Source organism: Myotis lucifugus, unplaced genomic scaffold, assembly GCF_000147115.1.
Source record: "Myotis lucifugus unplaced genomic scaffold, Myoluc2.0 scaffold_1160, whole genome shotgun sequence".
Taxonomy (NCBI): domain Eukaryota; kingdom Metazoa; phylum Chordata; class Mammalia; order Chiroptera; family Vespertilionidae; genus Myotis; species Myotis lucifugus.
Window position 1 is genome coordinate 1 of NW_005872208.1, and position 25,910 is coordinate 25,910.

Consider the following 25,910-nt stretch of genomic DNA (forward strand, 5'->3'; position numbering starts at 1 on the left):
CACTGCTCAGGTCCCGGGCACAGATGTCCATGGCATCGAGGATCTGCAGCAGCTCCTCCACGTCACTGTCGGGCACCAGGCGCTGGATGTCCTCCATGGTGTAACGGCCGCGGTAGTGGTGCAGGGCCCGCGGGGTCTCCACGGAGAGCAGCTTGCCCAGGACGTTGGTGCAGAGCCAGCGGGGGTCCAGGAGCAGCACGTCCTGGACCGTTTCACTCTGCATGATGTTGATCTGCCAGAGGAGACAACGACAAGTCACACAGAGGAACCTAAATGAACAGGTACCAGCTGCTCACAGAACAAACAGGCCCGAGCGGTGACAATATCTGAGCAGATGTTGCAAGGAATGACTCCTCCATCATTAGTATGGCTGGCTCTCAAATATCAATTACTAAGCCAAAAGCCAGCTTGAGAAGAGAAATTTTGAAAAGACTGTGGACTCTTAAAAAAACAAAACAAAATGTGAGAGATGGCAGCTATGGAATGAGTGATTTTTGACTAGATTCTGTTCCAAAATAAATACATAAATAAGTAAAACCAGCTATAAGAGAAATTATTGGCACATGTGTCCAGAATGGGATTATTAATTATATTGTGGCTATGTGGGAAAATGTCCTCTTTAGGAAATACAGGCCAAAATCTTGTTTGTTTTTTTATTTTAGAGAGGGAGAGAGAGATAGAAACATCCATGATGAGAGAGAATCATTGATTGGCTGCCTCCTGCATGCTCCCTACTGGGGATCAAGCCCACAACCTGGGCATGTCCCCTGACCAGGAAGTGAACTGTGACCTCCTGGTTCATAGGTTGATGCTCAAACACTGGGCCATGCCAGCTGTGCTGTTTCTCCTAATTCATAGAAACAAACGCAGAGAGACAGCTAAAATGAGGAGACAGAAAAATATGTTCCAAATGAAAGCCAGGAACTGAATGAAATGGAGACAAGCAATCTACCAGATAAAGAGTTTGAAACACTGGCTATAAGGCTGCTCAATGAACTTGGGAAAAGACTAGATGAACTCAGTGAGAACTTCAACTGACAGGAAAAAACAAACAATCAGGGCCCTCCTGGGAGCATGTCCATGACTTTCTTTCCTAAACTCTAAGGGTCCCTAGCGACTTGCAACCAGGGGAGCAATGGGGACCAGCAGCTTGTCCCCTGAACCTGACTCAAAGGCCCCCTTTTCTCTGACTTTTCATTGAGCCAGTAGCAGCCCTGCCTTGGCTCATTTCTTTCCCATAAAGTTCCCAGAGAACAAAGCAGCCCCGCCTACGGTCTCTTGTTGCTTCTTCTACGGCTATGCTAATCCCTTCTTGCTTCTTCATGTCCCAGCGTTAATAAACATATTCTTAAAATCACACACACCAATTAGACCTAAAGAACACAGTAACTGAAATGAAAAACAAAACAAAACACTAAAGGGAATCAACAACAGATTAATTGATGCAGATGAATGAGCCAGCAAACTGAAATAAATGAAATAGAGACTAAAAAATAATAGAAAAGATCAATAAAACTAAGAGCTGGTTCTCTGAACAGGTAAACAAAATAGATAAACCTTTAGCCAGATTCATCAAGAAAATAAGAGAAACGGCCTAAATTAATTCGAAAAGGATAGAGAAGAGACAACCCACACCACAGAAATACAAAGGATTGTAGGAGGACAGTATGAGCAATGATACACCGACAAATTTGACAGCCTAGAAGAAATGGATAAATTCCTAGAAACAGAATCTTCCAAGACTGAGTGTTGTTTCTAGCAATCAGTCTGTTCATATTTTCTGCTGCTTCCTGATTCAGTAATCAGAAAACTCCCAACTAATAAAATTCCAAGACTAGAAGGCTTCACAGGTGAATTCCACTAAGTGTTCAAAGAATTAATACCTATCCTTCAGATCTGAAGAGGGAAAGCTCCCAAACTCGATTGCCCTGACACCTGGAGCCCTGCCCGGCCGCAGAGCCCTCACCTCGCCGGCACTGTGGAGCTGCTGGGCGATGCCCCGGAGGTCCTCCTCGCTGGCCAGCGGGTTCAGCTGGTCCTGCACGTCGTACACAAACTGCTGCAGTGACATCAGCTGGTTGGGCCCATTGAGCTTCCTCCAGGACGGCAGCGTGGAGATGATTTTCTCACACAGGTGAGTCATCGGAGGGCAGACCTGGAACATGCAGACACGACAGGTCGATTTACAGCTGGGGACTCGGCAGGAGACCGGGTTTTCATGGGGACTGTTGAAAGTTTTCAATTTAGACTAATTCTTGGTATTGGCTTGAAATGGGTTTTTAATCTTTTAACTTGATTAAATAAATCAGTCTGCTACAGACTCATCTACCCAACCACACCTTCCTAATTAAAAGCCAAAGCAGCCATCCCCTGCACCCTATCATTCATCAGGCTGTCCTCTGGTGGACAGTAGCTTTTAGGTCAGCTAAATTCCACTCCTTATTAAAAAACACACACAAAATGCCCAGGATACAGGCAAGTTTGAACTGCCTGACCTCAGTAGTGGAGGGTGTGTGTGTGAAGTGGACATTGTGCCACACCCCAAAAACACAGTCCCATTCCATTTGTTTATTATTTTATGTCCTTCAACAAATGTTGGTGAATTTTTTTCTACCTTTCTGCATTTTTTAAATATTTCACAAGTCGCTTTTTTGTATCATCAACTATATATAGAAAATCCTAATATGCAAATAGACCAAATGGCGGGACAACCAAACAACTGGTTACTATGACGTGTGCTGACCACCAGAGGGCGCGCATGGGACATGGTGGGCGCTGGCCACGAGGGGATGGTGGAGCAGGTGAGCGGGGGGCGCCAGACCAATGTGGGGCACTGGTTGCTGTCATTGGGGCGAGCCTCTGGTGGTTACTGAAAATTCTTTGCTCCCGCATGCTGTGGTCCCGCCTGGCGCTTGTACCCGCTATCAGGGCCTGGTGCTGGCCCCAATTGCTTGGTGTTGTCAGTGGGTGTGAGTGGTGGCTGCTGGCCCTGATCACCCCTCAGGGCTTTTCCACCTCCCCCTGCTCCTGAGGGGCGATCGGGGGCAGCAGCTGCTGCTCGCACCTGCTGCCAGCACCTGGTGCCAGTCCTGATTGCTCGGTGCTGTCAGCAGGTATGAGTGGTGGCTGCTGGCCTGATCGCTCCTGAGGGCTTCTCCACCTCCCCCTGCTCCTGAGGGGTGATCAGGACAGCAGCCACCGCTCGCACCTGCTGACAGTGCTGGCCCCGCTTGCACCCGTTGTTGGCACTGGCCCCAATCGCTCCACGCGGTCAGCGGGTGTGAGTGGGGTCAGTTCATGGGAGCAGGGCTGCGGCTGGAGAGGCCTGGCGGGGGTGCGGAGGATGGGCCGAGACCCTCCCTGTGCTTACTGCAGCCTCGCAGCCCACAGTTCCTTTCAAGATGCACAAATTTGTGCACTGGGTGTGTGTGTGTGTGAGTGTGTGAGTGTGTGTGTGTGTATAATTTTTAAATATATTTTTATTGATTTCAGAGAGGGAGATAGAAACATCAATGATAAGAGAGAATCATTGATCAGCTGTCTCCTGCACGCCCCCTACTGGGAATCGAGCCTGCAACCTGGGCATGTGCCCTTAACTGGAATCAAACCTGGGACCCTTCAGTCTGCAGGCTGACACTGTATCCACTGAGCCAAACCAGCTAGGTTGTATCATTATATATTTTAAAAATTTATTAAGTTCATTGGGGTGACATTGGTTAATAACACTTTGTTTTAGTAGTAAAATTTATACCATATCATCTATATATTGCACTGTGTGATCACCACCAAAATCTAGTCTCCTCCCACCATCGTTACCATAAGTTTGACCCCTTTAGCCCTCTTCATCCTCCTCCAACCCCCTTCCCCTCTGCTAACCACCTTTCTGTTGTGTCTGAGTCTGTTTTGTTAGATCATTTGTTGCCTTCTATTTTATATCCCATATATGAGGGAAACCATATGGTTCTTCACTCAAGTCACTTTTGAATTCTTTTGCAATTTGTAAAAAGCAATTTTAAATCACTAAAACTCAGAATTTCCTCCATTCTAAGGTGGTCCACTTTGTCCATAACAACCCATTCTAAGGTGGTCCACTTTGTCCATAACAACCCCTTCCCCTCGCGGCCATCTCCTTGTCTCTCTGCTCTTTCTTCCCCGACCCAGAGCAATAGATAAAAACATGTCCATGCAGCCACCTCGCACTGGGTCTCCTGAAAACTGAACCAAACCAAGAGGGCAGCCCACCTCCAGGGGTCACCGGGTGGCTGGGCAGAGGGGGGTTCCCGCCCTTCGCAGGCATGCATACTCACGGCAACAATCTGGCTCCGTATTTCTTGCAGGTGATTTCGAAGTACCTTCATGTCCTTCGACCCAGAAGCCCCAGCATCCAGAACAAACAGCTTATCTGAAATGTGAAGATCATTCCCAAACCTAGGAGGGAAGCGCAGGAGCCTCATCAGAGCCACGCGGTCTCGCCAGGTGTTCCCTCGGCCGGGCCCCAGGCTGGTCGGAGGCCAGGAAGTCCTGGGGAACTTCAGAGGGCCCCTCCCTGCTGTCTGCCGGGCTCTGTAAGGTCACACGGGAGCAGAGGCCTGGAGACACCCATGTGCTTCTAGTCACGCGGGCAGGCACCTCGGGCCCCACAGAATGGCAGGAACACGGTGCAGAAAGGTATCAGCTGCCCTGATGCAGGAAAGGTGAGGCTCAATGTGCTCACCTTACAGGTTATGAGAAGAGATGTTGTTGCAGTTGATAGAGTAAGAACAGAGGGATGAGCATGAAAGGTACAACTCAGATCTAAAAACGTTAGCAGAAGCCCTATTTTCATATCAGGAAGAAAAGAGGTAATGTCTTCAGTTGAGAGGAGTTGAGTTACTAGCACATTGCACAGAGCTGCAGGTTCAAGTTTTCTGTTGACAGGTACTAAGTAGAAAAAAAGGTAGGTTTACAGCTGTGAGTGTGCAAAACACAGAGTTTATTCTTGCATTATTATTATTTACTAATTGTTGTATTATTTTCCATATGAACAACTGTAGGCCGACTTTTGCCCTGCTCTGTATTTTTAACAGGTGACCCTGTGCGCATCCATATTTATAAGGGAAACAAAAGCTTTGCAGAACTACTGGACGTTAAGTGCATTCTGCTTTTCTCTGTTGGACTCCTCCCCACCCCATTTCAGAAAGTTGGTCAGGACCCCCTGAGTGAATTTCATAACCCAGTATTTTTAAAAAAATATATATTTTATTGATTTTTTAAGAGAGGAAGGGAGAGGGATAGAGAGCTAGAAACATCGATGAGAGAGAAACATCGATCAGCTGCCTCCCGCACACCCCCCACTGGGGATGTGCCCGCAACCAAGGTACATGTCCTGGACCGGAATTGAACCTGGGATCCCCAGTCCGCAGGCCGACGCTCCATCCACTAAGCCAAACCGGTTAGGGCATATCCCAGTATTTTGATAAATATTGATCAGTGGTATCATTAGATCAGTGATGGTGAACCTTTTGAGCTCGGCGTGTCAGCATTTTGAAAAACCCTAACTTAACTCTGGTGCCATGTCACATATAGAAATTTTTTGATATTTGCAACCATAGTAAAACAAAGACTTACATTTTTGATATTTATTTTATATATTTAAATGCCATTTAACAAAGAAAAATCAACCAAAAAAATGAGTTCGCGTGTCATCTCTGACACGCGTGTCATAGGTTCGCCATTAATGCATTAGATCAGGGGTCCTCAAACTTTTTAAACAGGGGGCCAGTTCACTGTCCCTCAGACCGTTGGAGGGCCGGACTATAGTTTAAAAAAAAACTATGAACAAGTTCCTATGCACACTGCACATATCTTATTTTGAAGTATAAAAACAAAGCGGGAACAAATACAATATTTGTATTTGCATGTGGCCCGTGGGCCGTAGTTTGAGGACCCCTGCATTAGATAGTCATAAAAAAACCCCAAAAAACCCTGACAGCTCAGACAACTAAAAGAACTAAGGATCTAATGTATAACATGGCGACCATAGTTGACAACACTGCATTTTACAGTTAGAATTTCCTTACAGAGTAGAACTTAAATGTTCTCATCAAAAAGAGAGAGACCTAGCTGGTTTGGCTCAGTGGATAAAGCATCAGCCTGCGGATTAAAGGGTCCCGGGTTCAATTCCGGTCAAGGGCACATGTCTGGGTTGCAGGCTCGATCCCCAGTATGGGGTGTGCAAGAGGCAGCTGATCCATGATTCTCTCTCATCATTGATGTTTCCCTCTCTTTCCCTCTCCCTTCCTCTCTAAAGTCAATAAAAATACATATTAAAGAGAAAGAGAGAAAGAGAGAAAGAGAGAAAGAGAGAAAGAGAGAGAGAGAGAGAGAGAGAGGTAAATGATGATGTTTTAATTCACTAGGTGGTGTAAATACGTGTCACATCACCACAATGTATACTTTAAATTATCTTACAGTCGTATCTGTCAATGATGCCTCAATAAACTGGAAAAACTGGAAAAAACCCCCACATAAAACAACTAAAAGGCAGTGGTACCAGGAGGTGATGAAAGAAGTTAGGGGGCTGTTGCTCCTTATTCTGTGTTATTGTTTGATTTGTAATATGTGTATTCATTGCTTTGATAAAAATGAAAAATCCAACAAAAAGGCCACCAAGGAAAGAGGCCTTTACTTCTCTAACTCCTCTCCCTAGTTCACAGGCCTTCCTGGCTGCCCCTTCCTTACCTGTTCCTGATCTCTTTCAACAAAGCCGTGTCTTTGTCGTATCCAAACTCGCCTCCAGCCGGACGAGGAACGTTCATGATGTCGGCGTGCGTGGCCACCAGGACGACGCGGAGTGGGTTCTTCAGCTTGCCGCCGAAGGCTGGGGGTGGGGAGCACAGGTTCAGAGGCGGGCCCCCCTTCCTGGCTGCCTCTCCCCCCAGGTGCGGTGGGGTGAGCTGGCTTCACTCCCCTCTGTCTCTCCAGGAGGATGTGCAACCTGCCTGAGGACGCGAGGCCACATGCCTGCTGCGCACTGTAACCTCTGGGCCGTGGGCTGCCAGTAACAGAATGAGCCTGTTTTCTGGGCCTGGCGGAAAGATGCTCAGAAATGACCACAGAACACAAGGCAGCTTCTCAAATCTATCTCCAAATGGGCCCACTTGCAGGGTGAAGGGAGATCTGACCTCTGACCCGGGTCACCCTTTAAAAGACCAAAGAAAGCCCCTGGATGCAGGGACGCCCCAGAAATGACTCAGAAGGGAAAAGGCAGTTCACACAGACGGCCTCTCGCTTTGGGGAGTGTTTAACCCTACCAGACCGCTGTACCGATTTTTCGGTAATTTCCGAATCTGCCGCTATACCGCTATACCTAATTTTCTATACTTTGCCTAGTACGTGAAAAAAATGCGTCGCAAACTAAAAATAACCAACCAATCGTGGTCAAACCTCATGGTTAGCCATTGCAAATGTCTGCCCCCATGTGTTTGAATTGACTTTGTGTGGTTTGACGTGAAAAAATTCTGAAAATTCACAATGAAACGAGCGGCTGATGAACCAAGCACTTCAACAGGAAAGCGAAGTAGGTCTAGGCTTATCACAGTCCAACAGGTGATCGATACTTTGGTTGATTCAGACTCTGAGGAGTCAGAATTTCATCAAGAATACGTTTCCAGTTCAAGTGACACAGACAGTGACAGCTCGAGCGATGAGGAGAATCTTGAACCTTACAGATCTAGAGCTAGATCGATAGTAAGAGAAGGGGGGAGCGTCCCTCAAACAGCTGATGGGGGAGATCTAGGTGGTGATGAAGGTTGGACAAGGAATTCTGTATCACCAAATACAGATCTGAATTTCACTGAGGATGGAAAAGGCCCAGTGAACATTCCTGGATCTATCACAGAGGAGAGTGAACCGATTGACTTTTTATCCTTGTTTTTGGATGATACTTTCTGGCAAAATTTGACAGAGAAAACCAACCTCCGGGCCCACCAATTGCATATAGCAAAGCCCAACTCCTACAATGCAAAAAATCTCAAGGATGCCACAGTGGAAGAAATGAAGGTTTTTCTTGGACTGAGGACCCATATGGAATACTTATGCATAAAGCCCAGCTATCGGGATTATTGGACAAATGAGGGCTCTGTCTTCGTTGGGTTTACTCCCGGATTTCAAAATGTTATGACTCGAGACAGATTCTTGGCCCTTTGGAGTTTTTTACACATAACTGATGAGGAAGACACAGATATCGATAAGACAGATAGAATATATAAAGTTAGGCCTTTCTTGGAAAGTCTGCTCCCCAAGCTTCTCCACTTCTATCTGCCAAAGCAACATTTGAGCCTAGATGAGGGGATGATCCCGACAAAAAACCACTTGGCCATCAAGCAGTATATCAAGGATAAGCCCACAAAGTGGGGCATCAAGTCTTTCCTTCTGTGAAGGCGAGACTGGCTACATTTTGAATGCAGAAATCTACACTGGTGCTGCACCGCTGCCTGTAAAAGACTTGGGCGCAGAAGGAAATACAGTTGTTCGTCTCCTGACCTCATGTGCAATGGAAAATAAATCTCATGTGCTTGTCATGGACCGGTTCTACAACTCTGTAGCCCTTGCTAAGTATGCACTGTCAGAACTACACACGGGAATTGTGGGAACCCTGCAGCAAAACAGGAAGCAGTTTCCTAAGTCGCTGAAAAGTGTAAAAAAACTTGCTAGGGGTGACAGTCGCTATCTATGTCAAGAAAGTGTAACATGTTTAGTTTGGCAGGAGAGAAAGCCCATCACATTTATTTCGAACTACCACGATCCAGCCCAAAATGTAGTAATAAACAGAAGAAATAAAGATGGCAGTGTGCAAGAAATACAGATGCCACAGCTGGTGAAGGACTATAATAAATATCTGGGTGGCTGTGACAAAAATGACCAGATGACCCGCCTTCACCGGTCTCGTCATTACCGCTGGCCCCGGCGGCTTTTCATAAAATTTTTTATGTGGGCCAGTTATAATTCTTATATCTTGCATGTTTCAAAGCAGCAAGCTGCTTCAAAAAAGCCAGTTTATTTCACCAGATATATTCAGAAACTGTGCCTGCAACTTATTGGTGGACACAGGACATCAGCCCACCGCCACCCACAAAAGGAACCCTGCGCTCAACGGATGACCCCAGGCAATCATTTTCCAGAGATTCCCCCTGGGACATTGTCTAATCATATCTGTGCTGTGTGCATGGGAAAGCACTCCAGGTACAACAAGCAAAATCCTGGAGTGTCTTACAAAGACAATCCATGCAAGAAGGTGAAGAGCAACATCTGGTGCTCACTTTGCAAGAAGTACCTCTGTGTGAAACAAGGCTCATCCTGCTGGGTGGATTGGCACACAAAGGTGGAATATTGGCGCTAGATGAAAGGTAGACCTATTTCTACAATGTCTCCAAGTTCCATCTTATTCTAACCACTTGTTTGCATGTAACTAACATTTTTCTGTATCATGCTGGTTTTTTTCTCTTTAATGCTCAGGAGCCCAGGTATAGGGGACAGTTAGGTTCAGGGCCTCAGGTCTGGTAGACTTAAGACAAAAACATGGAAAAGAGAGAGAGAAACAAAGAAAGTGATGGTGCCCCGTGGGGGGTGAAGCTCAGTGTATCTGGTTATGTGTGTGCTTTTCAAAGTAAAAATGATTATTTGAGTTTTGTATTTCACCAGAGAAGGCTGCTGCTTCTGTTGTAGGAAAAGGACATGCTATCTTCCCCTTGAGAATAAAGTCAATGCATCCAGTCAACATGATCCCTTTCTTTGCATGTGAGGGAGCCACAGAAGGCAGGAGAGCTCGTTCTGCTTATGAATTATGTACCCAAGAGGCAAAGGTGCGGTAGCTGTTGAAGGAGGTATTCCACTTTGCACCCAGCAAAAGTGCCCACAGCCCCAAAAGAGAGAAAGAGAGAGAGAAACGGCCCTCAAGGAAAAAGCTCAGAATCAGGCCCTGGGGCAGAAACATGTGACCATGAGACAACTCCCTGCAGCATGAAATGAACGGCTGGCCCTCGGGGAGCCGCCAGAGTGCAGACCTTCCTGCAGGGAGGAGGGGCGCAGGGAGCTCCGCTGTGAGCCACCAGCGGTCGGAGCCGAGCCTGGCGGGCAGCAAGGCCGGCGAAGGCTGCTCACTCGCCCAGGGGTGTCTCCGCTTACCTATGGGCTCCTCAACCGGCACAAGAGACTTCAGGAAACTGAGCCAGAAAACCACTTGATTCAGCTGGATCTCATAGGGTTCTTCTAGACTAAAAACGATGACATGGATTGACGTGGGGTCATTTGCAGCAAAATAATCATATGAGCAGAAGTAGACAGGGTTTCCAGAGAACTCCCACACGCTGAAATCGCCAACCCCTACGGAGAAAAACAAAAATGACGGTCGGGAAATGCCGCCACCCAATTTCAGGCACAGCTTTTCTAGCAGGTGAAGGTTGCCAGCAGGGGCAGTGCCGCATCTAGTTAACACACTGTGGACGGATCACGAGAATTATCGTGTTTTCTGTTCTAAGGCTTGTGGCCAATCACGAGAATTCTTTAGAAAGATATTAGCTTGTAAGAACATGTAATATCTTCAAAATGCAATGAGTATTTCATTTTAAAGCGTGCCTTTAACATTTATGTAAAATGTTTTTTTGTAACTCATTCAATAGAAACTTATCTGGCCACTGGGTAAAGCTAGCAATAAAACTACTGATCCGCAATGTGTTAAGTGTAGATCTATGTATGTAACACAGACATATCTTTATGACGTATGCATTTTGGAAGATCCCCAGGGCTTTTCTAGAGCCTCCCCCTGGAGCACAGGCGCGAAAGGTCTGGCAGCTAAGGCCTCAGTGTGCAGTTCTGGAACACAGAGAGAGGCCTTGAGCCCTGGGAGGCAGGCTTGGGGTGGGGAGGAGGCCGGTGCCGAGCAGGGGTGAGGGCAGAGCTGGTACGTGTGGAGGACGCCCATCTCCTTTCTCTATGCTGCAGGGCCAGCTTCGCTAGAACATTCAACTTGTAAGGGAGCAAACTGTGCATGGACTTGAATTCTGTTTCTCACCGGGTTCGGGATAATATAAGAGCCTCACAAAGAGGCTCCCGGTTGCCATTTTCTGAGTCCCTCCCTGCCTGTGCCAGATGCTCTTCCAGGGCCTTTCATAAACATCAGCTCATAAAACCCTCACGAAGGAGGGAACTGGATCTGAGAGAAATGGCTGCATCGTTGTTGTAACCTGGGCCTCCACAAGCAGGCGCTGTGTCCACACGGCTGGGGCTCGAGCCCGGGGTGCCACCGGGAAGAGGCAGTGGCTGGAGGGAGCAAACCATCCCGGCAACCTGGGAAGCTTCACCTCCTTGGAAATGTCTGACGGCAAAGAACACACTTGAAGTGTTACTTATGAAAGAAGACTGCCTGTGTCTGTATCAGAGCATTAGGCACGAGTGTAGATGCGTTTAAAACTAATTCTTCTATATTGATTGTATTTTATGAGATCTCCCATCCAAGTGCATGTTTAGCTCTACTTTAACAAATGTATGAGCCCTGGCTGGGTAGCTCAGTTAGAGTGTCATCCTGATATGCCAAGGTTGCAGGTTCAATCCCCAGTCAGGGCACGTACAAGAGTCAACCAATGAATGCATAAATAGGTAGAACAACAGATCAGTGATCAATGTTTCTCTCTCAAATCAATCAATCAATTAAAAAATGTATTTACTTGACAGTCATTTATTAAGCACCTACTGTGTGCCCTGTGCTTTATTAGGAGCAGAGGATATCACGGTGTTTGGCTTTACCTTTTAGGAGTATTAACCAGCCCTGCTTCAGTCCTGGGTCACTTCCAGCATCACTGCACTGGCTCCTCCTCTGCGCCCGTGGGGCTGGGATGGGTGCCCCCGGGCCAGGCTCCCCAGGGGGACCACTCAAAGCCCTGGCAAAGGGACGCTGGCAGCCCTTCCCTCTGCGGTGGGCAGGACGTACCGTTCAGATAGGCGTTCTGGATGTCGATGGCCTTCGTGGACTGGTCATCGGCGGAGCAGTGCGGGTGGTGGGACGGGGCCACGAACACCTCCAGCATCCCCTTGGTGAGGCCCGGCTCGAACATCATGCTGCGGCTCCTCACGCTCACGTTCTCGCAGCCCGGGTACAGGTTGTTGATGCTCACGGAGACTGCAGGCAGAGCAGGCAGGTGAGCCTCGCACAGGGCACCGTGCAGGCCTGCCCTCCCTCCCTGCCTTCGCTCCTGTGTTGTCCTTCTCTGGGACATTTCTGTCCCCACCCCACTCCTGCTTCAGGCCCCGGGGTTGCGGTGCCCCTCGGGTGTGCTGTGCACAGGACTTCCCTGAGATGTTGGGCTGATTCTTTCTGTCTGCGCCAACCCCCCCCCCCCGCCCCCTCCCCAAGGACTGCATCTCCCAGGCTTGCTTGCCATTTACTGCTGCGTCAGGTCAACCAATGGGAGGCCCTGGAGAGGCTGGGAGGAGGGAAAGGCTGCCTCCTGGCCCTGCCTCCTGGCTGGTGGCTCAGCTTTTAGCTTCCAGTGTTTTCAGGAGATGGTAACACAAAGGGCCATCTTTCCTGAGGCAAACAAGTTTCCTGCTGTCTGTAGCCTCTCTCCCAGGAAAGGAAAAAGGCCTGGACGTTCTAGTGAGGTCAAGGGTCTGGGGGATAGCAGGGCAGGGACCCTATGCCACTCCGAAGTGACAATGTCGCTGTTTCTGGAAACAGACCTCCTTCCCTGGAGGCCACAGCACCCCCCACCCCCACCCCCACCCTCGCATCCCGACACAGCCTGCCCCGCCCCCGCCCCAGTCTCCCCAAGGCGGCCCTCACAGCACCTCATATTTGTGCCATACTCTGCTTTTCCAAGGACATCGTGAGTGCTGTTTTGTGAGGGCTGGGAAGTGACTGGTGAGCTGCTGGACTAGGGCTCAGGGGCCCAGGCCCTGGTGCTGCTGCCCCTGCTGGTGGCTCCCTCAGCCCAGGGGGTGCCTGCCCTGCACTGGGCAGGAGGGCCTGCCACAGAGCCTGCAGGCAGAGCTCCTGCCCTTTCCAGGCCTCAGGCAGGTCTAGATTTAACTGAGGAGGAGTCTCTCTCTTCCAGAGACTGTTTGGGTGGAAACTTTACCCCCACCTCGGCATCAAGCACTACAGGCCTCTATGGGCTACCCTTCTCTTCCGCACTTGCCTAGGCCCTCCAGGAGGCCACCTGGCTTTGGCCAGACAGACCTGGGACTGAATTACACCTCTGACATTGACTAGGGGTCACCTTGGCCCACACACTCCAATGCATTCCTAAAATGTCATTTCTATCACAGGAAAGAGTTCCATGCATGGGAGTGGGGGGGTGGGGGCCGGGGGTGGGAGTCCGCTCCTGAGCTCTCTCTCCTGGCCTATGGGAGTCTTGGACAGGGGGCTGGGTGGATGGAGATGGGGCAAAATGCAGAGCCCGTGCCCCTCTACATGAGGCCGCCGCCTTCCTCCCCACTAACTGGCACCAGGCAGGAATGTGCATCCAGCGTAGCCAAAGCTTCCACTTTTCCACAAGAAGCAAATTATTAGCTTTTTAGTGAAATCTCTTCATTTTCCTTTAAAATTTTAATTGCATTTATTGGGGTCACATTGGTTAATAAAATGACATATGTTTCAGGTGTACAAGTCTGTAATACTCATCTGTGTATTGTGTTGTGCTCACCACCCCAAGTCAGGTCTCCTTCCATCACCACCTTCTACCTGCCCCCACCCCCTCCCCTTCTGCTAATCCCCATACTGTTGGCTGTGGCCTTGTGTTGTTTTATTTTTGCTTAATCCCTTCACCTTTTTCACTGTTGGCAGCTAATGCAATTTCCCCTTTCCCCTCCCCCTACTGCACAGCTGCAGCTGGCCAGGCTGCTGGGTTTCAGCCTCTGCCTTTGGCAGAGACGCCTCATGTCTGTGAGCCTTGAGCTACTTTTCTCTGAAATGGGTTTATGACACAACCCATGAGACGTCCAATGAGACGATGTGTGCAGCACCTGGGACACAGGTCAGCGCAAACTCTGTTCATCGCACACCCGCCTTTCCACACGCTCTGGCTTCTACCTAAGCTTTGTTTCTGTCTCCCAGGGAGCAGAGCTCTGTCAGCTGGGCAACCGTTTGGTGTCCCCTGGGCCTTCTCTCTCCGTGTTTCTGGCATCTGTTACTTTCTTCAGTCTTGCACGTCCCCAAGTGGACTTTCTTTCAGTCCAGGGACCACAGGCAGCAGAGCTGTGCTTCCTGCGAGAACAAGGACCTCAGCCCCCGGAGAAGGGGACAGATCTAGAAGGTGTTCTCCATTCTGGTCAGAAACCAGCATCCTGAGATGACAGGACACCAGGGAGAGTCTAAAGAGCAAGGACCCATGGGATACAAGAGCTGTGTTCACATCCTAACAGTCCTTTTGGAGAAGCCTGTCCTCCCTAAGGGGTTACCCTGACACAGAAGTTTGTGGGTTCAGCTAAAGAAGACCGCTCTGAACCAAGGGAGCCTAGAGGAGGAGGAGCCTCCCCGTGAGACCCACAGCGTCTCTGTGCTGGGTGCCCCTGGGGTGGCTCATTTGCTCCAGAAAATCTTCTGTCACTGAGCCCCGCGCCCCAAGTCCAAGCACCGGCTGGAGGGCGCAGTTACACCCGGGAGACTTACTGAGTTTAATTTTACCAAGAATCTACTTCCAGATTCTCCCAGGTGTGGGAAATTGACCCTGAGGAAGATGAATGGAGCTGTTCCTTCTGAGAGCGAGGGTTGAGCAGCAGTTAAAATCTGTCCCTCAAGGGGAAGCCAGCGGCCACTTGATGTGTGGCTGGTTCAGTTTAGCTCACGGGACCTGGGCCATAATCCTCACACCCAGTGAGGACTTCTAAAAATTCCAGATCATAGATCCAAATAGATCTCTGTTTTCGGTCTCTCTGTCCCACACACACACAGAGTTTCCGCCCTCCCTGCTCCCTAACAGTGGTTCAGACTGACCTTGGCCCACAGCAGGAGAGAGCTGGCCTGCCTCCCTCTGGGTGACACCAGAGAGCTGACCTTGAACTAGGAACACTGGGGAAATTACAGTGGCAAATGGAAAGTGTGTGCACACAAAGCCCTTACTCAGAAGTTGTGTCGTTACTAAGCCGTGGCTCAGGAGCCAGACACTTTGTGAGCTGCCTGCTATAACCCTGTCTCATGGATGAAATGAGGTTTCACACGGCCACATTTTGCCCAGCTCCTGACACACAGTTTGTGTTCGGTAAGTATTAGCAAAACCAGTTAGCAACTTCATAATCATTCTAATTAAAAATCCATTTTGGGTTATTTTTTTCTCCAAGTTTCTGCTGTGTTCAGAGACAACAAGTTGAAAGGGCATATAAAGCTCAGTCACCTGTCCCTCACACAAACGCCCCCCAGACCGCCCTCCTCCTGGAGAGAAGAATTACATAGAAACCCAAACTATAAAACGTTTGTTTTCAACCTCGGGCACCGATACGACAGCTTTGCGATATGATGCACAGGAAATGAACCCCAGGCACAAGGCTTCAAAATTGATGTTGCTTAGGAAACTCTTGGAAGGTCTCTATTCTTATCTTAGCAAAACGTAAGCCCCCTGCTCTAAGGTGGGGTTCTGGAGAAAGAACACCCAACTTGCACACCTTCCTCTTGCTCATGGCGGTGTTTCTCCCTGGGGAAGGACAGATAGCCCCGAAGTTCTGGGTGTGAGTCACTGCTCACTGTGTCTGAGGGAGGCAGGGGAAGGCAGCAAAGCCTGCTGCCCTGTCTCTGTGAGCAGAGGGACAACTGGGAAAACCGAGCCTTTCAAAACCACCAAGCAACTCCGAGTGTGTGGGATGTTGATCCCACGTGAACCCAATTTTGTTGCTCTGACTTCCAAGAAGAAAGCATGGGGGAGGAGCCATCCCGGGGCCAACATTTGGTCTGTGCCCCCAACTTCAGCAAGGCCCTTTCCTTGCTGTTCTGGGGGCAGCTTGCAACTGCTGGGCAATAGCAGGGTAGATACCAGGCCCAGGGCCGGGCTGGCCCACACCTCATAGCCACCAAGGCGCTGGAATCCAGTCGGCCCGGGACCCAGCGCCCATAACTAAGCCACCGCTCACCCTGGACCCTGACGCAGAGAGGGCAACCTCCAGCACCTACTGCAGACCCTGGGGCCGGGGTGGGGGCGCCTACCTGCTGGCTTGGAAGCCAGGGGCGAGGGCGGGAACCTGGTGGAGTTGGTAGAGGAGAGCCGGGGCCGGCGCCGTCGGAAGAAGCTCCTGAGCAGCCCGCACTTGAGCGATTCCACCAGCGTGGTTTTCCCCGAGCCCGAGTGGCCGAACAGCTTCAGTTTGATTCTGGGCTGCAGGTTCTGTGTGGGCCGCAGCTGCTGGATGAAGAGGCTTCTGTGCGTGTCCTGAGCAGATGACAGAGGGCCTGTTAGTCACCACAAAAGAGGCGGCCCGAGCAGGCGGCAGTGCTGGTTCCCAGGGCTCCGCACCCCTGACTGGGTCCTCCTGGCCGGCCATTCTCACCCATTTTGTCCTGTCCTCAATACATGTTTGCAAAACTCACGTAAAGTGCACGTAACATACAATTCACCACCTTAACCATTTTGAAGTGTACCATTCAGAGGCTTTAGGACATTCACCATGTCGTACAACCAGCTGATCTAATCAATCCTCGTTCTCTCAGTTCCCTCGGATCGCTCACTTCTCTCCTTCTCTCAATTTGCCTAAGAGCCGAGCCTAGTCCCAGAGTGCCCAGCCTCGTCCAGGAGGTTGGAGCCTGGCGTAGCCCCAAGGAGTGGAGTTGAGGCCTGAAGAGGTAGAGCTGGTCCCGAAATGGTGCGCCTACATCTGTAGCCCAAGGTAGCCCGTAGCCCAGTAGAGCTGAGCCCGGACCGGAAGGGCGGAGCCAAGACCCTCAGAGCACCTGGCTCAGGTGGGATGTTCCATGAAGAGGGGTGGTGTAAATGATGCAACTCAGGTGCACCCCGTAAGAGCGTGCCCGAGGCAAGCGCCTCCTTTCGGTGTCAGTGTGATCGCAGACCTGGCCAGACCACTGCTTCCAGTTCTAAATCCTGGGAGGCGCTGACTGACTACCCGGCCAGTTAACTTTCCCCGCTAACAGCCAAGCAAGCTCATCTAACAGACTCAGGACTCTCCTTTAGGCTGCGAAGTTCCCACCTGTTTTCTATTGAAGTGCGACCCTTCTTTCTCCACAGGGCCACACTGCCCCCTGGCGGGCAGGTAAGCCACCTACAGAGACATTTTTAGCTCTTACGTTGGGGGACGCTTCTGGCAGGGGGCCCCAGGTGCCCAGATGCGTATGAACATGGTCCTGAGCAGTAAGAATTCTCCTGGGCTGATTTCTGAGTGTCTGCTGGGCATTTATATAGGAAATAAACCTGTTTATAATATCTGAGCTTAGGACTTACCTGCATCACTTTACATAGGACCCAGAGGGTTTTTAGGGAAGGCTGGAGAGGGGGCATGGTTTAATACATACCGAGTTTTCCAAGAATGCAGCTACTTTATAAATTGGTGGAAATATGTATATATATATAATTATGATCTTTCATGAGCTCTGTCCTTGCATTTCTGATAAGCCTGCCCGCAGTCGCTGCAGTGTTTGAGTTGCCATCCCAGCCCGCTGATACCCTCGGGCATCTGCAGGGTGATTCCGTGGGTGGGTCCAAGTATCTGCCGATTTCAATATGTCCCCTCACGCCCTGTGTCCCTGACCTGGAATCCAACCCGAAACCTCTTGGTGCATGGGACAACGCTCAACCAACTGAGCCACACTGGCCAGGGCTCTATTCATCTTTTAAAATTCCCTGAGTAGGTATGTTGTTATCTGTGACTGGCTTTTCAGGAGGGTGAAGAAGGCATCACTAAATGTGGCTGCACAATGCTGGACTGGCTAGGGCTGCAAACCACGGCTTGGACGGCAATGTGTAGAGCATGAGGTTGTTCTTACGCCGATTTCTTCCTCTAGCCTCAGAGTGAGGCGGAGGATAAAAAAGGCTGGGATTTGCCAGTAATTTCCTTGAATTATTATCCAAGTCAGCACGAAAGCTGAGAAGGTTCTATCCTGAGATAGTAACTTGTCGGGGTGGCGCTGACCAGGCTGGGAGAAGCGGGGTGTGGAGATCTCCTCGGTGCCGTCTGCTGTTGCAGATAAGCCCATGACGCCCCGAAGCAAAGCTACCTTCCCTCGTTTTAATTTAAGCTTCAAAACCAGCCCTTCGATCTTCCCTTTAAATCAGCCCGCCCTGCGCTGTGTGGCGAGCATCTGAGTTGCAGTCGGTGTCCGTGGGCATCACCTCCCATTCTGAGCATCTCAGGGAGTCAGACTAGAAGGGTCTCTGCCTATTTCGTGACACACAGCCTCCTAACACACAGGTTCTCTGTGTGGAGCCAGCGTCTGCTCCTGCTGAGACAGGGAAGGCAGCAAACCTGCTCCGGCTCTCATCCAATCACTGGACCCGGGTGCACCGTGCAACCAGTGAGCTCATGGCTCTTTTCTGTCTGTTTCCTGCCCTGTTGCCCCTTGACACTTTGGCCAGCACGTCTGTCCTGTGGGAAGGAATGGGGGCCTGTTCTCCTCGTCTGCAGGAGTTTCACAGGCTTTTCCATTCTGACTAGACTTGAACGGTGCCCCCCTCCTCCCTCGGACAGTGCGGCCCTGGTGGGCTTCCAGAAGCCTCCCTGAACCAAGGCTTTGCTCTCCTTCGAATTCCACGCAGGGAGTTGGTGGCCGGAGGCAGCTGGCGATCTGCCTGCCTGTTTTCTGGACCAGCCACAGACACGGAGCCGAGAGGGAAGAGGCAGCTGGTGGGAAGACTATCTGTCCTACCTCCAGTACGGACCTCCGAGCCCTCAAGGTCTCGACCTTGGGCGGTGTCCTTGGCCCCTGGTTTTAGCAAGAATCCTGTTGGATTGGTTTAGTGACAATCCCTTCTCCTGAGTTGATATCTGATGAAATTGCTCACTCCCATCCGTGATATCTGATCACCTGGCCTGCCCTCAGTGGGAATCCTGCTCAGTCTGTGCACTGTGCCCTTTAAAACGTCCTATTCCCCTGCTTCTTCAACATCCGCACGGGCCAGCTGGAGTGAGTCGCCAGCACTGAAGAAGAGCCAAGGAGGCCGCTGGTCCCACTCGGAGGACACTCCCGTTACTGCAAGGTCTCCAGTGCCATGCTGCTTTGTGGACCGTTGGATGTAAAGTAAGTTATGAGTCATTGCTACAAAAAGGCAAATAGAGCCCTGATCGGTTTGGCTCAGTGGATAGAGCGCCGGCCTGCGGACTGATGGGCCCCAGGTTCGATTCCAGTCAAGGGCATGTACCTTGGTTGCGGGCACATCTCCAGTAGCGGCTGTGCAGGAGGCAGCTGATCGATGTTTCTAACTCTCTATCCCTCTCCGTTCCTCTTTCTAAAAAATCAATAAAAAAATATTTTTTTGTAAAAAAAAGGCAAATAGAATGAGATAAGCCCTACCTGCTCTGGATTTTCAAACAAAGGGCACATCTCATTTCAGCACCTCTTTTCCTATGCAAATGACTTGGATTGCTGGCCTGTGTGCATCTCGGGTCCTCAGGGAGCTGAGGGAGACTTTAATTCTTTATCAGAAACAGCTGAGTCCCCATGTGAAGGGGCTCAGAATCATTGCGAGCTCACATGCTGTTTCCCAAATATGTAACTGTCCTCAGAAATCTTTTTCCCCCAAGAAACTTCTGTTATGCTGGGCTCACAGCTCAGCTTTACGATGTCCCGGATTCTAGACGATCACACGGACACACACACACTCTCTCCATTCGCGTGGGGACGAGGACGGCAGCGAGAAAGGGGATAGACACCCACCCTCCCCCTGCCCTCTGCCCAGGGCCTTGGCACATCTCCCCGGCCCCTCCCCCCTCCCCTTCCACCAGGAGCTGATGGCCTGCCTGGGTCACACCCCCCCACCTTGTCTTTGGGAAGATAAATCAGGAAACTGCTCTCTATCAAGACGGATGGAATCTGCCATCATCTTGAAACGCCAAGAAAAACAACATAGTCTCGCGTCTTCTCCTTTGTAAGGAAACCTCACCTCACCTGAAGGATGCTCCCTCCTTGTGCTCACTAAAAATCCCGCAGAATCTGAATGCAGCCGAGTTTGATAACGATGTACAGGACCCACAGAAGTTTCTGCAATCTCTCCCCTCGCGGCGGGCGCCGCATTATCACTTTTCACCACTAGATGGTGCAGCAGGGCCCTGACCAGTCTCCCCAGCAAGGCAGCTCCCATCAACCCGAGTGTGAGCTCTCCAGGGAGGCTAAGGTTTTGATGAGAGAGGCTCTGGAGGTGATAGAATATCGATTTCTTTGGAGGAGGGGGAGGAGCACAAAATTCCATCCACTGCAGTAGCATCGCCAGGGGGTGGAGAGTTGGGACTATGGTGGTCCCTAAATTCTGGCTCATGACTTGAAATACTTCCCTGTTTGTGTCTCCCACTGCACCCCCTGAGCCGGCGGGTGAGGCCGTGAGGCCTGGGTGTCTGTGGGTGTGGCTTCTTTCGTGCAGGGCCGCCAGGGTTGGGAAGACAGGGGGGAAGCAACCGGAATCTAAACCAGAACTGGCCTTCCAGGTGGTCATAAAGGTGTATTCCCTCTTGCTAGCTTTAGTCACATACTTTATTTATTTAATTAAAAAAATTTTTAAATTAAGTTATTACATATGTATCCTTATCCCCACATTACCCCTCATCCCCCCCACTCATGCCCTCATCCCCCTGTTGTCTGTGACCATTGGTTAGGCCTATATGCTAGCATATAAGTCCTTTGGTTGATCTCTCCCCCTTACTAGTCACATACTTTGAATACTTACGCAGGAACATGAGCCTCCGTTTGTATTCTTGCACAAAGTCATGGAGCCTGGACACCCACAGTCCACGCACCTTCCTGTCTCACCCGGCCATGGGATCACCGTCCATCTGAGCGGTGACAGGTAAATTCCTAAAACCTAAGTCAGGTCTTGCTCCCACCTGCTGAACACACCTGCACCAAGCCCTACTCTCTTTACCAAGGTCTGCGAAGCCTGGCCTACCTCTCTGATCGGAGGGTCTCGGGCATCATTCTCCGCCCAGACCACTGCGCTCAAGCTCCCTAGCCAGCCCCATCAACCCCGCCCCTCGGGCTGTTTCCTGGGACACACCCAGCCCTTTACTGCCCCAGGACCTTTGCCTCGGCTTTCCACCAAGCCTGTCTTGTCCTTCAGGAATTGGTTTAAATGTTGCCATCAGAGAGGCAGTCCCTGATGAGTCAGTGGAAAGTAGTTGCCACCCCCACCCTCTACTGCCTTTCATTTCACCCTATTTGAACCGCCTGCACTTACACCAGGGGGACAGCAAACCTTTCCGTAAAGGGCCTGGTGGTCTCTGTTGGGACTCCCATGCATCCAGAAACCAGCCATAGACAGGAGTCAGTGGGTATGGCTGTGTTTCAATAAAACTTTATTTTCAAAAACAGGTGGTGAGTCAGCTTTGGCTCATAGGCCATCGCTTGCCAACCCCTAATTCACCCTGTCGTGCATTTCTCTTATTTGTTTATCGGCTGAGTCTTGCCTCGTTTGTTCACTGTGGTCTCTCTGCTGCCTAGAACAGTTCTTGGCATATAAGAGACACGGTGAATATCTTTCAAATGAATATTATTTGGTATCCGTTTTGCTCTTTGAAGCCCTGATGAATCTTGGTTTCCAGTTTCCTTTCTTCCAGCAACTTCCCCCCCTGGAAATGGAACTTTCACTTTCTCCTCAGGAAAGATGACTGAGCATCCGCTGATTGACAGGGGCGAGCCTGCAGCAGCCTGGGAACGCCAGATAAGTGGAGGGGTGACGCGCTTTCCGCACGTGGCAGGATGCAATTACAACCTGCGCGGATGGAGCAGCAACTTTTAATTATGCAAATGCAGCTTGCTTGTGAGTTTTTAATTCCGGGCAAATCCCCAACTTTGTCCTCTTCTCCAAAATATTCCTGGGCACCTTTCTCACTGCCTCCTCTTGGGCTTAGGAAAAGCAATTACTTTTAATATCAGCTTGTGGACAATCTGATTAGAAGGACAATCAAGCAAAATAAAAATAAGCCAGCTCCCCACACCTCCTGAAATTAGTATCTTAAAATCAGGTAAGAATGGGACTCGCACGGCTAGCGAAATGGATGCTGATGCAAGTGTAAGTGCCCTCCTCTCCCCATCACAGCAAGCAGCCCTCCTCAGGAGGAGTCCCGCAGGCTTGGAGGGCGCACCTGGGCTTTGCTTAGAGGTGGGGGGAGCACAGTGGAGAGTAGGAGGGTCAGGCAGCTCTTTTTTTGTAAAAGGGTTGTATCTGCCCTGCTGGTGTGGCTCAGTGGTTGAGCACCAACCTATGAACCAGGAAGTCACAGTTCGATTCCCAGTCAGGGCACATGCCTGGGTTGCGGATTGATCCCCAGTGTGGGGCGTGCAGGAGGCAGCCGATCAATGATTCTCTCTCATCATTGATGTTTCTATCTCTCTCTCTCTCTCTCTCTCTCTCTCCCTTCCTCTCTGAAATCAATAAAAAATTATATATTTTTATTTATTTATTTTATTTTATTTTTTAGAGCCCAAGTTTTTAATCTGTGTATCCTCCATTCTGCCTCTCACATTCCAACTACCATCAACACACACCCTTAAGAACCAATCAGGCATTTAAAGGCCTTTATAGAACATGAAGTCCCTGGGAGCAGAAACCTTGTCTATCTTGTTTAAAAAATTATATATTTTTAAAAATGTTGTACTTAAAACCCTAGAGACCCCCCAAGCAATGGTGTGCTGACCAACCAGCGTGCCAGGAAAACAGCCCTGAAGCTTCACGTTGGCTATTCCTGTGGTGCAGACACCACCTCCACGGCTGACTGCAGGCCCTAAGGTGGCAGCACTGAGCACACAGCTGGAAAGAGACGTGGATGGGGGGCTTTCCCAGAGGGGACCAGAGGCTCCGGTACCCACCACCCACACGTCACTTCATGTCACTTCCATGGGTGAGGCTGTGTTTTCCCCCACAAGACCCGGCCTCGGCCACCCTCACCCCCACGCTGCCCAGATGCACCGGCTGAAAGGTTTCCTCTCCCTGGGCCGGCCCCTGCGCTGTCTGCACAGGGAACCCCGCACTCTCCTGGCCTGGCCTCTGCTGCCCCACACTGTCAACAAGATGACTTTGGCTCTACTTCAGGAACAGAAAGCCCCAGGCTGCCCAGCAAGCATTGTTTAAAGCTACATTTCCAGGCGTGTCAGCTGATTGGAGGGGGGGGGGGGCACAGGGAGCTCTTTTTTTTGCTAATTTGGTTGGAACCCACAGGGAATGGCACAGCCATTTAAAGCCACCCCCTCCCCCGCTGCTGTCCCTACACAGATTTCTCCCGTGAATGTATTTAATAAGCATCCAGGGCCGAGTCTTCAGGGGGTGTCAGAAAGCGTGGAGGCCTTTCCGTGGTTTGCACCAGGTGGAGGAGGGAAGCTGCCACATGAGGTGCTGGGGGTTCGTGAGTCCTGCGAGGACAGGCAGCCCCGCCCATTGCCCACCCTGTAGCGTGGTCAGAAATTGCTGGGCAGCCGACGCCCCTTTTCTGGATCCTCAGGAAGCCGAGGTCCAGAGCCCTTTGAGGGGTTGACAAAGGCAAACAAATAGGTGGATCTCCCTAGAACAGTCTGCGAGGGGAATATCCCTGGGTTATTCCGAGGAAGGTGATCCTGGCAGCCCACAGCGGGGGAGCCCAGCGAGGAGAAGGGCGCTCCTGGCTGGGGAGGAAACTGAAGCAGACGGGAGCCCCCTGAGGACCAGATGCTTCTATGTCAGATCTGAGTCTGAGTCTGCGCTCTGCACTGGGTAGCATGTTGCTTCACCAACTTGAGTACGGTTTCCTGTGAGAATAAGTGAGTAAGGCGAGGAGAGGTTTTCTAGATCCCTTTCTGGAATTCCCAGAGCAAAGGACAGACGGAACCCTGCAGCAGCCGGGACAGTTCAGGGTTCACCGGCCGCCGGCCAGGCTCTGTGGCCGGTTCATAGCCTCCAAAGCACAAGGGTGTGAAAATGGATTATTCTCTCTCTGATGCCCCAAGGTCAACTCCAAGCACTGGGGGGAAATGTTCTCATCTTTGTGTCCCTTCGCTTTCCCCCCAACCAGGGACCACGATGGAAAGGCAACTTCCAGTAGCTGAGAGAGCTAAGACATTGTCACCCCTAACCTCCCCGCCCCCTGCAGGCACTTTTCAGTTTATAAGGCAGGACCTCCAGGGGATACCCAGAGCATATTTTGGGCAATACCTTTTCTTTTCTTTTTACCTTTCCTTTTCTTTCTTTTAAAAAATATATTTTTATTGATTTCAGAGAGGAAGGGAGAAGGAGAGAGAGAGAAACATCAATGATGAGAGAGAATCATTGATTGACTGCCTCCTGCACACCCCACACTGGTGATCGAGCCCACAACCTGGGCATGTGCCCTTGACCAGAATAGAACCTGGGACCTTTCAGTCCACAGGCCAATGCTCTATCCACTGAGCCAAACCGACTAGGGCCGTGGTCGGCAAACCACGGCTCTCGAGCCACAGGCGGCTCGTTGGCCCCTTGAGTGTGGCTCTTCCACAAAATACCACGTGCGGGTGTGCACGTACAATGTGATTGAAACTTCGTGGCTCATGCGCAGAAGTCAGTATTTTGTGGAAGAGCCACACTCAAGGGGCCAAAGAGCCGCCTGTGGCTCGCGAGCCGCGGTTTGCCGAACCGCAGTTTGCCGACCACTGGGCTAGGGCAGTAGGCAATACATTTTCAATGAACACTTAAATCAGTAAATTATTTTTTCCTTTCCATAAAGTTTGTTTTTTGAAAAAGCATTATAGGAGAGTTAGGAAAACACAGTAATGTTTAAAGAAGAAAATGTTAATTACACTGGCAAACTCTAAAAACACCACCGTTAACATTTTCTTCCCAGGCACTTTAGAAAAACACAGGTTGGATCATAATGTGCACATAATTTATCTTCTGCTTTTGAAGTCCAGGAACACCCTCAGCATTTGAACTCCTGTTACTAAAAAACCTCGTCTAAAATAGTTTAATGGGCCGAAAACCATTCTGCTTTATAGCTGGATGACAATTTGCCAGACATTGTTGGTCATCTTGCCGTAGGCAGTTAGACAGACATGAGCAGAGCAAGACATGGGCCAGGTACAGCAGGTCCCCAAGATGGACAGCCCCAGGTGCCTAGCAATGGACAGTTACTAGTGTAGGGTGGGACCTCCCCCAGGGTGACTTCTCCTCTCCCAGCATATGGCTGGTCAGGAGGTTTGGACCCCCCTGACCTGTCCTCCCTGAGGCAACATCTAGGCCTCAGTTGTATTTCAGCTCCAGGCCCAGATAAGCAACAAAACCAGCCACTGCTGATCCAGCTGCCTGGAATAATGACCCCCTGCCCTGGTGCCAGCCAACCCATCAGTGGAGACCACAATCCTGAAGGGACACGGAAAGCTGCTGAATATTCTATTGAGAACGTCCCCTGGGACCACCCCTAAAATCTCCGCCCTTAAAACCCTTAGGATGGAGGGCCCAGGTGCACACTCCCTCCTGGGAGCTCCCCCCCTGACTCTCCCCCCCCCCCCCCCCCCGCAGGGTACCATTAACTTCCTCCCTCCCAAGTTCCAAGGGCCCTTCCTTTACCTCCATAAAGCATTTCCTAAACCCCTTTTTTCTAGGAAATACTTCTACCTCTGGAATTCCCCCCATAAATGGTCCCTTAAAGTTTGGGGCTAGGTCTGAGTTCTTTCCTAGCCCCAACCCAAGGACCGAGGGTGGTGAACCCAGGGTTGGGCAGGGACCTGGGGCCGGTTCCCCCCCCTAAAGCATTCTGGGTGGTTCGGAATGGTATTGGACTATTATATATAA

At 50.4% G+C, this 25,910-nt stretch overlaps 1 protein-coding gene across 1 annotated transcript in view; it reads right to left on the minus strand.

Annotated features, from left to right (window-relative positions):
* Window positions 1-6: 6 nt before the first annotated feature.
* Window positions 7-25,910, minus strand: part of DAPK1 (death associated protein kinase 1) — a gene marked incomplete at its 3' end in the record, with an annotated part of 78,453 nt that continues 52,549 nt past the window's right edge. Inside the window, exons 19-25 of the mRNA XM_023748114.1 lie at window positions 16,169-16,391; window positions 11,966-12,154; window positions 10,165-10,362; window positions 6,721-6,859; window positions 4,308-4,428; window positions 1,967-2,155; window positions 7-232 (exon numbers count right to left, since the gene is read on the minus strand). Coding sequence (XP_023603882.1) covers window positions 7-232; window positions 1,967-2,155; window positions 4,308-4,428; window positions 6,721-6,859; window positions 10,165-10,362; window positions 11,966-12,154; window positions 16,169-16,391 — 1,285 coding nt within the window. The remainder of the gene's footprint in view (window positions 233-1,966; window positions 2,156-4,307; window positions 4,429-6,720; window positions 6,860-10,164; window positions 10,363-11,965; window positions 12,155-16,168; window positions 16,392-25,910) is intronic.